We start from the raw sequence: 16,629 nt of genomic DNA on the forward strand, positions 1-16,629 counted from the left end.
GAATGAAAGTAATGGCCCTAGATTAGTGGCCATGACAGTAAGTGCTGTTGCACATTTTCTGTGTTCGACCTTGAAGTGATATTATGTACTTACATAATCTATTTCACCAAGGACAGACCGACTTTTGGTATATAACTAATGCCCGAACAATCATTTTACAAGGTGTATAATATGTTCTAATAAACATTAGTTAAAGTAAAATCGATTGCTCTTCGTTTTTACCTTGCCTACACAAATATAAGTAACTTTTTTCCTAATTAAAGTTAATCCAATTCTTCCAATTCTTTTTAATATACCTACAAGTACTTACAAATGTTTAGTTAGAAAATACATTGTACTCCCCACGCAACCTTACTTTGATGTTTTCTTCTGCTTCATCCCTTATTTATTTATTCTCTGACATCAATGACTTTGAGAATTGGTGCTTAGTTATCCCCTATTTTTCTACTACGAGAGAGAAAGCAATAATATATCTCTCTAGGCAAGCTATATCATAGTCACCCTAGGCCTCAAAATGTGCAGATGCCACTAGCCTTTAGCCTGTGATAATTGACTCTTTGCCGTAAGAAATGATACACTGTGTGTATATAGGCAATTGCGGGGCAAGTGAATTTCTTCTGCCTACATTATTAGCCGTTCTTCTGTTAAATTGCCTTCTGCCTTATCAACTGACCTGTCTATCTCATTATCTGTCAACATTTACTATTATTGATTAATAAACTCATTTTTTTCTTGCACAGATTTTACATCAGTGAGTAGCACAATCTCACCAGAAATCAAGAAAAGATCTGTGCACTTTGAATGCCAGCCTCAGACTAATGCCAGCCTATCACAAGAGACTGTCTCATCTTCAAATGAAAAAACTCCCTCATTTAAGAAGAGAAAATATACTAAGAAAGTAAAAGGCATTCTATCTGAAAATAAAGGCCTACAGCTAAAGATGAAATCTTCATCAAAGCAACAGTTGATAGACAATTGTAAGTTTACCTTAAGTACTTGCATCATTTCCATATAGCAAGTGTATAACATAATACAACAAGGACAAAAATGAACTGTATAACCGGAGCCATATACTTATTTAATATATCAGGTTCTTGAACTTCCTAACTAGAAGTCTCTGTGCAACTGTACTTGTTGTTAATGTATTTGCCCTTGATATCTGGCCTGTAGAAAATTGTTAGAACATCACTTATTGTTAAAGGACATGTTGAGAAATAAGAAATTGTAGTAAAAAATGTCTCTTTGTGACAGAAATATCAATTTATATCCAATCGAATTTCTTTGCATCAAAAGCTAAATGTTTGTTAGAAATATTAATCCATGTATTATCAAATGAAAGCCCTTCCATGGAGCTGTCCCATGTGAGAATGTTTCAATCTGTGTATGATAATTTGTATAGTGCGAGGATTGATGTGGAGGGGATCATAGACTGAATTCACCTGTTTGTAATCGGGAGATGACGTGCCTCGGACTGACCCTATTTTAGGCTATTCCAACACTTTTTGTGTCACGGTGGAGTCTGTGAAACTGATGTGTGTACCTCCATCGTAATGCTCCCATGTTGGACTCCTGCCACAACTTCACTATGCGAAACACTACAGGTATGGTCCTGCTCCCACTTGAAAGCAATGTAACAGCGTCTCGGATAACAATCCTCTGCCACATTCCTGGGAAGTGGTAAGGTTGTCAGGGGGATCCCCCATTTACCGTCTCTGGGTGCAGCATCATGGTGAGGGTGGTGGCACATAACCCCATGTCCATCCCAGCCACCACACATAGGCAAGGCATTTAATCTCTGCTAAACAACTACATATGCAAATCTGGAGACGGTCTCCAGAAGTAGAGCCTCAGCTTCACCATCTCATTGGTTAGGGAGATAAAAAATTAAATGGATACTTTACTAATTTTAGTGTCAACTGTATTAGTATTGTTTTAATGTACCAGAGAGTCCCATCCTTCCCATCCTGATAACGGGGAAATATTCAGAGCTTCTGAATCTATGAAAAATATCAATGTTAGAGAACAAAAGTAACAAGTAAGAACCAAACTACTAACTGTTTTAGCATCTGGAGTCCACTGATTTGACAGTGCAAGACAGGGACTAAAACTATTCTGAACATCAGAAACAAGCTTCTCCCTTAACTCATGTTAAAGACAAGGCATGTTCACTAATCTTACTCTACCTCCCAGCTGAGTTTGACACCAAAGATCTCAGGAATGGAAGGCATAGCCCTTGTCTGATTTGCTTCCATGGTTACTGAGTTGACCTGGGTTCCCACTCTTCCGATCCACCAACAACATTTGTGGAGTAGATCAATTAGCTGTCCTTTTGTTTATCTTGTTCTGTATCTACCTGTCCTCCTTGCTCAGATCATTGACCCTCACAGTCTTGATGACACCAAAATTCCCCTTAGGTCTGATGAGTGATCTCGGGACCATTATCAAAATGTAAACTGCCTGATACTGTTGAATTACCAGTTCCTCAATAGTCATAAAACAGAGTACTCCTATGTCCCATTCCCTTTCCTCTGTACTTATGGGGTTGTCTGTTCCGCTGTGACAGAACCGGCACACATGCACAAGAAACCTTTCCTCCAAATTTGAATACGGGGCAGAGGTATGTGCACGCATGGGGCATGATCCAGCACTCCTAACCCCCACCCTTCCACTGGCACACCCAGCAGACCCTTTTTCTGGACGGATGTGGTCCAACTCACAGCTGCTCTCCTCCTTTCTTCCGCTGTTAATTGTTCTTTTACAGGGCACCCTCCGTTCACTCCTACATTTTTGTCTGGTGTAAAATTATTTTCTCAGTCTGTAGGTCGTGCACAAAGCAATACTCAGCCCAGGACTTTCACTCTCTCTGTTTTGAGCCTAACCTTCGCTGGGGAAAATGTGTGGCCTGCAACAGCTTTCCCATCTGGCTGTGAAGAAACGACTGGGATGCTTAGAGGAGATCTTCCCAGCTGTCCCACCAGACCACCTGCATCGCTTCTTATAATCGCTAGGGGAATAGGGGAAAAGTACAAGATTTTTTTCCAGTCTACCCCAGTCTGGCAACTCTTCTCAGGGGAAGTCACAACCATTAGTGATACTTCGGGTCCTTCCAACGGCTCACACCGGTCAACTTGGAGAATCTCTGAGTTCTCCAAGTCTTCCTCCAAGGTGCCTTCCACACCAAATTCCTGTCAGGCCTCCTACCGCCCGAGGGTGAAGCTTTGATTGAGACTTCTTCTGGGGACCATTACCCCGAAGACCCTGTGCTTTAATCCAGAGCACACCACAAGGTTTTTACTGCCTTTGGTGGGTCTTTGCCTGAGGGCTTGGCCAAGCCTACATTGAGGATTCGGGGAAGCATAAACAATCACCAAAGCTCTTACGTGCAGCACAGACTATGGCTAATAAATGGTGGCTCCCATTGAGGCGAAGCCTGGCGCCATCTTGAGAATGACAGATTCATTGTCTACCATGTTTTCCTACTGGACACTCTGCATTCACAACAGGGACTGGCTCATTGGGCAGACACTCTTAGCGGAGGTTCCGGTCCCCTATGGCATCCAGGGGATCTGTTACTACATTGTGGTGTGATCTTCTCTATCTACGCTGTTGTGGTCTGTGTAATACTGTCAAGCTTAACTGGATTGACTATAGGTTCTGGGTCGACACTGAATCCGATATCCCCCTCCTCCTCACCTGTTTCTTCTGTTGATGAATACTGCGGCTTTCCTTTCTTCTTTCGGTCCTTATGTTTTTTTCTTGAAGAGATAAGGCCTCCTTCGGGTGGAAGCCACTCTGCCGCCGTTCCATTGGAGGCAAGCAGAGGGCCCCCTCCCGAGAGTGCCAAGGAGTGGAAAAAGCCAAATGGCAGAAATAAACCTCTCGTGAAGGACGACTTGCGTGGCACTCTGGTTGTAGCACTGATATGGAAATTCCACCAGGTAAGTTCCAATGCAGAGTGGTAGATGGAGGTCAATTGGCAAGAAGGTCCAGAAGGAAGACCCCAAGGAAGAGCCCGTTGCTGGAGGGCAGCTGTGGAAACAAAATCCAGTCAACAGTGGTTTGCAAACGACAAGGTATGCAATGCCGCCAGCACCAGGGGCTGAAGAGAAAACTGGCTGCGAGGTCAGAAGCAGGGGTAATGCCGCCATACCCGAGGCTGAAGAGAAAGCTGGCCGCGAGGCCGGAAATAGGAGTACTGGACTCGGCTGGAGGGGAGGAAAGCCGGAGCGGAGACAGAAAACAACGAGAGAGGGCACAGGACTAGAGAGTCGCTGGACCGGAGGAAGAGGTAGTGTTCCAAAAGAGGAGAGACATGAGAGAAAGGAAACAGGGGGAAGGACCCGAATGAAAGGCTACAGAGGGAACAACTGTGTAGAAAAGAGGGGGGACGGGACCGACAACAGAGCAGTAAAGACCGCGGCAGCTGGAACGGGATGAGGACCGTGCTGAGCTGCTGCGGTTGAAACAAATAGTGGAAATCGAGAACAAAAGGATAAGAAGGAAAGAAAGCAGGGTGTAGCGATGTTAAGCAGAAACCTGTGCAGTTCCCTCTGGGACCACTGCAAAAGATTTAAGATTACAGGTGTTGGCAGTAAACCCACTTGGTAGCAGTCTGCACCACACAGATTCACTGTGGTAGCTGTGGCTGAGCAGTCAGACTTCCCTCAAGAAGAGTTAGGCAGTATATAGAGGATACAGGATAGGTACAGAGGCACAGTAGTACAAGCAAACACTGACCAGAGCTAGATGTAAAAGTATATACTTATTTATTTTAAAGGCACACTCATAAATTACACTAGCACAGAAAAGGTAAGTAAGTCAAAACACAGTCACTATTACTTATATGTACATCCCTAGTCATTTGTTGGACAAGTCTAAGTTAACCCCACTTATTTCCAAATAGAGGTGTGCGCTTAACGTCAGATGGCACTCCAACAAGTTATTAAAAAAGGGAGGGAAAAAACAGAAGTAATGAAAGCAGCAAGGTAAAGCACTTTTCACATAAGGTTAGCAAAGGCAGTCAACTGTGGAGCAAGGAGAATTGGTTTGAAGCCCGCTTTAGAGAGAGCTGGGCGAAAATATGCCCAAGATCACACAATGTCACAAGTCTTTGCCGGTGAGTAGAAAAGGTTTTACTGAGTTTAGAAAAAGTTTAGTTAGGGTGTCCCAGGCTTACCCAGGGTCGAGAGCCGAGGGCTAAATCTACCCCGTACAATTGGTGGCAAGGGAAGCCGGGCGGAACACAGTACCTTTAAAAGTGGAAAGGATCCTCCAGCGGTGGTAGTTGTTCCTGGTAGTGGGTGCAAGTCGCGGCGTCGTCCAGGGGAAGAGGTGATCTCAACGTGGAGGAAAGCTGCAGGTCGTTGCACTACCATGGATGAGGCCAGCCGTGGAGTTTTCCAGTCACAAAGGAGTTTACCCCCCTTTCGCGGTTGAGGTAAAAAGTGGTATCCCGGTTGCCGGGGTGCTTGGCACAGGCAAGGCGGCCACGAGATGCTTCGGGACGGCGAAAAGAAGGCAGCAACTGGTTGTCCCCACCAGTTAAGGGAAGGAGACTCTCCGGCGGGAGATCTCCTCTGTCGTCGGAAAAAGTGGTGAGACGGTTCCGTAGGGCTTCACCTGTGGTGTCGTCTTGGCAGGTCGTCTCGGCTTCTCCCTCTTCGGCTTCTTAGGTCCTGTGGCGACTTCTGAAGAACCAGTCCCAAAAACCCTGCTTTTATGCAGCAAACCCCCATTCATACAGCCTAGCTGTCACTCAAACATGCTAAGTGGTGAGCGGGGTGGCTCACCACTTGGGCCAATCACACCAGAGTGCGACATGAGTTGGCAAGGCAACTCAGTCCAGGGTGCCTAAACCCCCTCCCACACCCCCTGTGGTACCCAGACAGAATGGCACCACCGTGGAGGGCTTCTGTGCAGAAGCCCGCCAAAAGTGGAACAAAGGCTCGACTCGGGTTCAGGGTTACTGAAGTTAACCTAGACGCCATTTCGGCGGCAAGTTCCGGCGAAAAATCCCAACCGGTGAATTTATATTAAATAAATAAACCGGCGGTATCTTTAACATTGCACCAAAAAGTGGTGCATTAAAAACAATGGGAAATCCCATTGGGAAATATTCCGGTGGAATATTTCCGTGGTATCCACTGCCACCAGCCAGAACTCGGCGAGGGGGGACGGGACAGTACCCCCTCGACAACAGACCCAGGGGCAATCTAATTGCCCCTACCAGTACTTCCACAGTAAGATGGTTTGTACTGGTTAAGTTCCTAAGTTAAGACTAGTAAAGTCAATGGTGACTTTACAGACCCAGGGAGACAGTAGTCAGTCCCAGGGTGTGGAGTCTATGTTTGGGGGTCTCTATGACACCCCTGTGTTACTGCACTGAGGGTGCTGTGTAACACACATTCAAAAAACCAATGATAGCCTATGGGGAAAAAATACCCCCTAGCCCATAAGCACATAGCAAGTCACAGAAACACTCTCAAATCATGTCCAAGAGTGAGGGTAAAAGAGTCTCACTCTTGGCAGGAGAAAAAAATAAACCCCAAAAATCCAGCAAAGCTGCTGGGGGACTCACTAGGTTAGGGAATTCAGCCTAAACAGAGAATTCTCCCTAACAAGCGATAGCAGGCCAAAAATGCAGAGTAACAAAGCACAAGCGTGTAAACCCAGAGCAAAGCCAAAAGGGTTGCAACGCACCGCGGAAACAGAGGGGCGTGGCTTTGAAGGAAAACAACCCAGGAGACAGAAAGACTAGACCTGCGCTCCCGGAAACGGGGGAGCGTAGTGGGACATTCTAATGGCGGAGCAGCTGCCAAGAGTTCCACAAGCGACAGGAGGGCAGGCGTGTGACAGTATACCCTCTCTTCAGGGGAGGACCACCCGGCTTGCCAGGGTGGCACTGACGGAACCTTTGGACCAGTATCGGGCATGCAGATGGGTTCTTGGTTCCCAGGAGTCCTCAGAGTGCAGATATCCCTTCCGGTGGACTAGATACTCAAGGCGGCCCTTCTTGTACCTGGAGTCCAGTAATCTTGCCACTTCGTATTCTTCAACAATCCCGACGCCTGGTTCTTTGGGCAGGGACGAAGGTAATGATCAGCATGATGCTCTTTGAGCAAGGAAGAGTGGAAGACAGGCTGTATGCGTCTCATGTGTTTGGGCAACTGCAAGCAGTAGGCCACAGGATTAACCCGATCCAGAATAGAGAAAGGACCCAGATACCGCGGAGACAACTTGGAAACTCGCAACCAATGAGGCAGGTATTTGGTTGAGAGCCAGACTTTCGTTCCTTTTTCCCACATGGGTGAGGGGCGGTGTGGGTCACTTTGGGTGCAATACCGACATCGGGTCTCCTGAAGCCTTTCACAGGCGGTCTTGTGCGCCTCCGAGAGGTTGGCGAGTGCAGCATCCACTGAAGGGACTGGGGAGGACCTCAAATCCCTAGGTAACAGAGCGCGGGGATAAAACCATAAGAACAGTAGAAGGGACTAAGCTTGGTGGCACTGTGTCTAGAATTGTTATAGGAGAATTCGGCGGTGGGAAGTAAGGCCACCCAGTTGCTCTGTTGGTTGTTGATGAAACACCGAAGGTATTGTTCTAGGGAGGCATTTAACTGCTCAGTCTGCCTGTTAGTCTGGGGTTGAAAACCCGAAGACAAAGCTCTTTCAATGCCCAACATGGCACATAGGGTCTTCCAGAAGCCAGATGTATACAGGCTGCCCCTGACAGATATGATTTTTGTCGGCCAGTCCGTGTAGACGGAAGATGTCCCTGACAAAATCCGTGGCCATGTCAGCTGCAGTCAGAACTCCCGGCAAGGGAGAGAAGTGTGGCATTTTGGTGAAGGTATCGACTGTCAATCTGTAGTGAGAATGTTCCATGGTCCTGTACGGGGTGTATTGTGCTGCAACAGCCCTACAGGTCTTTGAGTGTTGTACTTGGACCAACAGCAGACCGGGCAGGACCGTACGTATCTAGTAACATCCGCTGTCACACCCGGCCACCAAAACTGCCTCTTAAGCAGTTCCGTTGTGTTCGACGTTCCCCGATGGCCAGCCAAAGGGCTATCGTGGCACCACTTCAAGACACACCGTCTGGAGTTGGAGTCCGGGAGAAACAAGCGGTTGTTGACAAAGAGCAAACCATCCTGTTTGCTAACAATGTCTCGCTGTGTGGTAGAAGTAGGTGCTAGAGCGAGACTGGTTGCATCCTTAACTCCTTGTAGAAAGGTAGTGACCTGATTGACGACTTTGTTGTAAGGGAAAACTAGTTCCGGCAGATCTTCTTGTGAGACGCCTGGGGCTGGTATCCGGGAGAGAGCGTCTGCCAGCACATTCTTGGACCCGGGTAAGTACCTAGTGGTAAAATCGTATTGGGCGAAGAAATGCGCCCACCTGGCCTGGTGTGAGTTGACACACTTAATCTGTTGAATTACTTTTAAGTTCTCATGGTCAGTCCTGAGAATAAAGGGGTAAGCAGCACCTTAGAGCAAGTGACGCTACTCCTCGCAGGTGGTCTTCATGGCGAGCAGCTCCTTTTCAATTACAGAATAGTTGGCCTGGCTGGGCGTGAGTGTCTTGGATACGTACGATACATGATTTTCTACTCGCTCGAATTCCTGTAGCAGGTTGACTCATAGGGCGGCCACAGAGGCGTCGGTTTCTACTATGAAAGGCCTTCCCTGATCGGGCTGACGAAGAACCGGAGCAGAACAGAAAAGCCGCTTTAAATGGAGAAAGGTGTAACGCTCACCTGATTCCCGTAGAGGCGCCGGTCTTGACTGGGCGTATACCATATCTTCACAGGTGATGTGTAACACACGGCTGGCTCTTTGGGCTGGACCTCTTTGCACTGTATGTCTGACTCGAAGGGTAAGATGTCTGCAGATAGAAAATATGGGATTAAGGAACTGGGTTATTGAATGTCTCTCTCTTCTTCCCTTTCTCTTCTCCTGTAGAACCCCAAAGGTTAACGCTCTCACCTTAGGTAAGTGAACGCCGTGCTCTCCATCTGCCTCGGGGCAGGGTGCTGTAACCAGTTTCTTCACTGGATAAGGGGAGCAGGCCTCTTGACTTCAGAGGACTGCTGTCCGTCGTTTACTGCACGAACGGTAAGTTTCAAGTAATTCTAATGTCTTTAAGGTCTTTAGTAATGATGTTTCTTGTTTTGCAGGGTTCCGGCGATGGCGGATGACGGGCTGAAGTGAGTTGAAGATGGAGCCCGTGTGATGAATAGAAGCGCCTGGAAGCACGTAAGTAAGCGCTTGTTGCCTGCTTCACGATGCGCTCTAACTGTCTTTTTATTTTGCAGGTACAAGTTCGGAGCGGCTGCAGGGTGCCGGAATACCCACTGGGTTAGATGTGGAAAGGTGTAATGGCACGTGAGTATTAAAGTTCCCCAATGTCTTTAAACGCACCTTGTTTTGTCTTTCAGATGTGGGATGCAGCGCCGAAGGCCTCCGGAGCGTGCGAAGAGTTGGTAAGCTTTTGTCTTTCAGATGCCGGAATGCAGTGTGAAGACCTCTGGAGCGCACGAAGAGTAGGTAAGCCTTTGTCTTTCAGATGCTGGAATGCAGCGCGAGGCATTGGTGACAGCCGATGGACCAGGTAAGTGAAGAGCTGTCACTGAAGACCGTAATGCTAACCTGTTCTTTCTTGTCTTTATAGGTGTTGCTGAAGACTGGATTCAGGATGGTAAGCCTTTTTCCTTAGGCCCAGGATCAGATGCAGAAGACACGATGAGCGTTCTGCTGCAGAGGATGCAGAATAACGCAAAGCAAGATTCATCCATCGGGTGTGGTTTAAATAGCCTCCTGTAGTGCTTAGGTATCTCCTTCCACAGCCACGCCTAGGTAAGAAAAGAGTTCCTGCTTTCCAGAAGAGTTCCAGTGTTCTGCATCTAGGGAGTGGCTCCTGCCCCACCCAACAGGAAAAGTAGTTCCAAACAGAAGAGGATCAGAGGCTCAACTGGCAGGCAAGTAAGCAGCATGGTCTGCTGCAGGTAAGTCCACCCAAGCATTATGAGCCCGGCGCTTCCAGCGCTGGGACTGGGCATATTTATGAGCCTGGTGCCACTGGCGCCAGGACTGGGTCCAAAAGGTCCCAATTGGGACTGGTTGGCACTCGGAACCTGGGTTATGGATCTGCTTCCAAGGGAGTTGGGAAAACCCTGACCTTTTGGAAGCAGAGATCATGACAGTACCCCCCCTCAAGGCCCCTCCCAAACCGGGCTTCTCCAGGGGTTTTGGCTTGTCAGGAAATGTTCGGTGAAATCTTTTGATTAGGCGAGGAGCGTGGACATATTCAGCAGGTTCCCAGGATCTCTCTTGGGGGCCGTAGCCGTTCCAGTCAATTAGGTAAAATAGTTTAGATTTGGAGATCTTGGAGTCCAGAATGCTTTTGACTTCAAACTCGAGTTCTCCATCAACTAGGATAGGTTTTGGAGATTTAGTTAGTCGGGTTTGAGGTTGCACGGGTTTTAATAGAGAGACGTGGAAGACCGGATGTATCTTCATGTGCGGGGGCAAGTCCAACTTGACCGCTACCGGGTTTACTATGGTAGTGATGGAATAGGGACCAAGGTATCTTGGGTTGAATGTGCGTGGCCCTTTTAGAGGTAGATATTTGGTGGATAACCAGACTTGATCCCCTACTTGATATTGAGGGGCTTCCTTCCGATGTTGATCTGCTCCTTTCTTGTATTGTTCTTTTGCCCTTTGAAGGTGAGAAACAGCTTCCTTAAAGGCTTGGGTGATTGTAGAATGCAGGTAGTCTACTGCTGGTGTTTCAAGATCTTGGAGGGGATCCAACTCCGAGGTTCGAGGGTGACTGCCGTACAAATGAAAAAACAGGGTTTTCCCATTTCCCGAATGGACAGAGTTATTGTAGGCATATTCGGCTATCCAAAGGATGTCTTTCCAAGTTTTTTCAGTTTGTTGCAGCATGCAGCGTAAATACTGTTCCAGAGTTTGATTGGTCCTCTCGGTTTGTCCGTCGGTCTGAGGGTGGTGACTGGTCGATAGTCTCACATCAATTTGAGCCGACCAACAGCAACTTCGCCAAAAATGAGAAATAAATTGACTACCTCGATCCGAAATTAGAACCGAAGGAAAACCGTGCAGTCGGACGATGTTTTCGAGAAATTCTCGGGCCAGAGTTGCTGCTGTTTGCAAGCCTTTGAGCGGAATGAAATGCGCCATCTTGGAGAATAAGTCCACGATTACTAGAATCGTATTGTATCCGGAGCATGGAGGTAGATCGGTGATGAAGTCCATAGAAAGCGTATGCCAAGGGCGAGGTGGGATGTCAATAGGGCGTAAGAGGCCTGCTGGTCTTTCCTTTTGACTCTTGTTTTGGGCGCATACTCCACAGGACATTATAAAGTCTCTTATATCTTTTTTCCAAGACGGCCACCAGAAGTAGCGCTTGATCTTTTCTGAGGTCTTGGCCATACCGGGATGTCCTTCCATTAAAGAATCGTGATAACAAGAGATTACTTTTTTCTGTAAATCTGTGCTGGGTAGGTATAATCGTTCTTGGAAATACAATAAGTTGTCCTTTACTGCAAAGTCCTTTCCCTGCAGATGCCAATTCTGTATGTCTGCTGGAGTTACATGTTGCCTGGCTTTATCCTTAACTTCCTCTATGGTTCTGTGGCGATTACACCCAGAATTCTTTGTTCGGGAATGATTGGTACAGGTTTAGGGTTGATCAAGTGTTCTTCCACTCCCATCCGAGAAAGGGCATCAGCTTTACCGTTCTTTGTACCAGGTCGATAGGTAATTATGAAGTCAAACTCGTCAAAGAATAATGCCCAACGGAGTTGTCTAGAGGATTGGGCTTTTGCGGTTTTCAAATATTGCAGGTTTCGGTGATCCGTAATCACAGTAACGGTGTGTCGGGCCCCCAGCAGATAATGCCGCCAAGCCTTAAAGGCAGACTTGATAGCCAGAAGTTCCTTGTCAGTAATCGTGTAATTGATTTCAGGAGGCGAGAATTTGCGGGACCAAAATGCCACGCGATGCAACTGATTGGTTACCGGGTCCTTTTGTGATAGAACTGCCCCCATGGCAAGGCTTGAAGCATCAGTTTCCACGATGTAGGGGAGTTCGGGGCGAGGGTGTTTTAAGATTGGTGCAGAGATAAATTTAGTCTTCAAATCCTGGAAAGCTTGTTCCGCCTCGGTAGACCATTCAAATCGTTTGTTTTTCTTTAACAAGGCAGTGATGGGCTGGACTATTCGAGAGAATTCGGGGATAAACCTGCGGTAAAAGTTAGCGAAGCCTAACATGCTTTGCACACCTTTTACGGAGGATGGTGATGGCCATTTCAGAACTGCATCGACCTTCTTTGAATCCATACGCACTCCGCCAGGTGATAATATGAATCCCAAGAATTCAACTTCAGTCACGTTGAAAACACATTTTTCCAACTTAGCGAAAAGTTTGTGTTGACGCAATCTTTCGAGGACCATTTTCACGTGTTTCCGATGTTCAGATTCCGATGAAGAATAAACGAGGATGTCGTCAATGTAAACAAAAACACACACATCTATGAGCTCTCTGAGGACATCGTTCATAAAATATTGAAAGGCGGCCGGGGCATTGCAAAGTCCGAAGGGCATGACCTGATATTCAAATAGCCCATACTTGGTGCGGAAGGCCGTCTTCCATTCATCGCCCTCTTTTACTCGTACCAAGTGGTAAGCTCCTCTAAGATCCAGCTTTGTATATATGCATGCTTTTCTGACTTGGTCCAGGAGTTCAGGGATCAAAGGTAACGGATATCTATTCTTAACGGTGATCTGGTTCAGGGAGCAATAATCTATACAAGTTCTAAGGTCTCCTTCCTTTTTTGGAACGAAGAACAAAGCTGAAGAAGCAGGGGACTTGGAAGGACGAATAAACCCATTTGCCAGGTATTGATCCAGGTATTGTCGAAGGTGAAGGTTCTCAGGCTCGGTGAGGGCATAAATTCTACTACAAGGAGGAGTAGATCCAGGTATCAGGTCTATCTGGCAGTCATAAGACCTATGAGGAGGTAGAGAGTTAGCCTGGTCCTTCCGGAAAACATCTTGGTATTCTAGGTATTCGGGAGGTAACTGGGGAGTCTCTGAAGAAATTGCTGCCAGTGCAACACCAGGTGGAGGGTGACAAGTAGAGACACATTCTGGAAACTGGACCGTTCTTGCTCGCCAATCGATCAGAGGATTGTGTTTCTCTAACCAAGGTATTCCTAGAATAATCTGAAACTGAGGGGCCTTGATCACATCGAACACGATCTTCTCATGGTGTCCATCTTGACTTACTAGCGTCACCTCTTGAGTGGTATGCGTTACTGGCCCGGAGGCTATCTCCGTACCATCCACCGTAGTAATGACACAAAGAGTTAGATTCATCCTCAAAACCATTTCATGATCCACATAATTGCCGATGGCACCACTGTCGACGTAAGCTTCAATTGCATGTAATCGATCCGGATTATCAGGGCTAATGAGGACCATAGGTATCACGAAATGCGAGGTCACGGAACTGTTTTTCACGCTCGGCAAGAGGACCTCTATTCTTGTCGGGCGAGGTCGTTTCCCTGCTCAGAGTTTGTAACTTTGGTAACTGCAGCTCCTACTGCCTTCTTGGCAGGTTTCACCGGACAGTCTCGAAGAAAGTGCCCTGAGTTTCCGCAATAGAGGCATAATTGCAACTGTTTTCTCCTTTCCCGCTCCTTTTGTGTTAGAGGACCTTTCAGAACCCCTATTTGCATGGGTTCCCCGGAGTCTACTCCTTTGGAAGGATTTGGCGGTTTGGAAAATACTCGACCATCAAACTTGGAACGATCGGCCTTCCTGTTCTGCAGTCTGTGATCTATTTGAACGACTAAGTCTATATAGTCCGAACAATCTTGTGGGGGATTCACTACTTGGGCTAACACATCTTTGAGCTCTCCACGTAGACCTCTATAAAACAGCGTAATCCTTTTGTCCTCAGGCCATTGAGTTTCCACTATCAGTCTGTTGAAAGACGCAATATAAGCCAAAAGGTCTTGATTACCTTATCGCAACGAAAGAAGCTCATTGTCCAAGGCCTGCCCCTGTGAATGTCTTGCGAACAGTTTTTCCATACTGAGCTGAAAAGCTTGAAAATCATGGAGGACCGGATCATCTTGATTTACTAGAGGGATCGACCAGTCTGCCGCATTGCCACTAAGGTACGAAAGCACGAAAGCTACTTTAGCATGATCAGTTTGAAAGGCTGCTGGCCGGCATAAGAAATGCAACTGGCACTGATTGATGAATATTGCAAACCTCTTTGGGTCACCAGAAAATCGTTCGGGCGGAGCCAGAGGTACATTCCCAGGTAGGTTGATCTGCACTGGATTCATAGAGGATGTAGAAGGAAGATTTCCCCCAGATGTGGGTAACGGGGTCTGTCCGGCTTGTGACTGTAGCAATTGTCTAGCGAGATCATCTGTTCGCTCCTTGGAAATAATCAGTTCCCTTCTTAGAGCGTTCGTTTCCTGACGGGTTGCATGCACTTCTGCCCTTAGTTCCCCAAGTAACTGGGCTAGCTGGTCGGTATCCGAGGTTTCCATAGCGCCTGGACGGGAGTTTTGTGGTAGGCTTTGCGTTCTGTAATGCTCACCTGATTCCCATAGAGGCGCCGGTCTTGACTGGGCGTATACCGTATCTTCACAGGTGATGTGTAACACACGGCTGGCTCTTTGGGCTGGACCTCTGTCTGACTCGAAGGGTAAGATGTCTGCAGATAGAAAATATGGGATTAAGGAACTGGGTTATTGAATGTCTCTCTCTTCTTCCCTTTCTCTTCTCCTGTAGAACCCCAAAGGTTAACGCTCTCACCTTAGGTAAGTGAACGCCGTGCTCTCCATCTGCCTCGGGGCAGGGTGCTGTAACCAGTTTCTTCACTGGATAAGGGGAGCAGGCCTCTTGACTTCAGAGGACTGCTGTCAGTCGTTTACTGCACGAACGGTAAGTTTCAAGTAATTCTAATGTCTTTAAGGTCTTTAGTAATGATGTTTCTTGTTTTGCAGAGTTCCGGCGATGGCGGATGACGGGCTGAAGTGAGTTGAAGATGGAGCCCGTGTGATGAATAGAAGCGCCTGGAAGCACGTAAGTAAGCGCTTGTTGCCTGCTTCACGATGCGCTCTAACTGTCTTTTTATTTTGCAGGTACAAGTTCGGAGCGGCTGCAGGGTGCCGGAATACCCACTGGGTTAGATGTGGAAAGGAGTAATGGCACGTGAGTATTAAAGTTCCCCAATTCTTTAAACGCACCTTGTTTTGTCTTTCAGATGCGGGATGCAGCGCCGAAGGCCTCCGGAGCGTGCAAAGAGTTGGTAAGCTTTTGTCTTTCAGATGCCGGAATGCAGTGTGAAGACCTCCGGAGCACACGAAGAGTAGGTAAGCCTTTGTCTTTCAGATGCCGGAATGCAGCGCGAGGCGTTGGTGACAGCCGATGGACCAGGTAAGTGAAGAGCTGTCACTGAAGACCGTAATGCTAACCTGTTTTTTCTTGTCTTTATAGGTGTTGCTGAAGACTGGATTCAGGATGGTAAGCCTTTTTCCTTAGGCCCAGGATCAGATGCAGAAGACACGATGAGCGTTCTGCTGCAGAGGATGCAGAATAACGCAAAGCAAGATTCATCCATCGGGTGTGGTTTAAATAGCCTCCTGTAGTGCTTAGGTGTCTCCTTCCACAGCCATGCCTAGGTAAGAAAAGAGTTCCTGCTTTCCAGAAGAGTTCCAGTGTTCTGAATCTAGGGAGTGGCTCCTGCCCCACCCAACAGGAAAAGTAGTTCCAAACAGAAGAGGATCAGAGGCTCAACTGGCAGGCAAGTAAGCAGCATGGTCTGCTGCAGGTAAGTCCACCCAAGCATTATGAGCCCGGCGCTTCCAGCGCTGGGACTGGGCATATTTATGAGCCTGGTGCCACTGGCGCCAGGACTGGGTCCAAAAGGTCCCAATTGGGACTGGTTGGCACTCGGAACCTGGGTTATGGATCTGCTTCCAAGGGAGTTGGGAAAACCCTGACCTTTTGGAAGCAGAGATCATGACAAAAGGCTTCATCCGCTTGCCTGGTCCAAGAGAAAGGAGCCAAGGTTTTCTTGAGCAAAGACTTGATGGGCAGGACTGCCTCGGAAAAACCCTGCTATAAACTTGCGATACAAGTCGGCCAGACCAAGGAACTTTTGAACGTCCTTGACAGAAGGAGGGGCAGGCCATTCAAGGATGGCCGCCACCTTCCGAGGGTCTATTTGTACCCCTGCACTGGACAAGATGAACCCCAGATAGGGGACTGTGGTAGCCTCAAAAACACACTTATCAGGGTTGACCAGAAGGTGATGGTCCTTGAGACGCTGTAAAACCTGACAGAGATGTTCCTGATGGAGTTGATGTGAAGCGGAAAAAACCAGAATGTCATCGAGATAAACAATTGTACTGTGGTATAGGAGATCTGAGAACAAGCGGTCCATGAACCTCTGAAAAATGGACGGGGCGTTGACCCGACTGAATAGCATGACCCGGTACTCGAAGTGGCCGTACGGGGTATGAAAAGCGGTCTTCCATTCATCCCCCGCACTGACACGTAAAAGGTGGTTAGCCCTTCGCAACT

General features: G+C 47.5%; 1 protein-coding gene across 4 annotated transcripts in view; it reads left to right on the forward strand.

The window, feature by feature from the left end:
• Positions 1–16,629, forward strand: part of LOC138491614 (nuclear body protein SP140-like) — a 3,009,150-nt gene that overhangs the window by 762,986 nt on the left and 2,229,535 nt on the right. For all 4 annotated transcript variants that reach the window (XM_069618235.1, XM_069618234.1, XM_069618232.1 and 1 more), the window contains one exon: positions 741–977. In XM_069618235.1, the coding sequence (XP_069474336.1) occupies positions 741–977 (237 nt within the window). The remainder of the gene's footprint in view (positions 1–740; positions 978–16,629) is intronic.

This window comes from Ambystoma mexicanum, chromosome 10 (assembly GCF_040938575.1).
Source record: "Ambystoma mexicanum isolate Mex_15411 chromosome 10, UKY_AmexF1_1, whole genome shotgun sequence".
Classification (NCBI taxonomy): Eukaryota; Metazoa; Chordata; class Amphibia; order Caudata; family Ambystomatidae; genus Ambystoma; species Ambystoma mexicanum.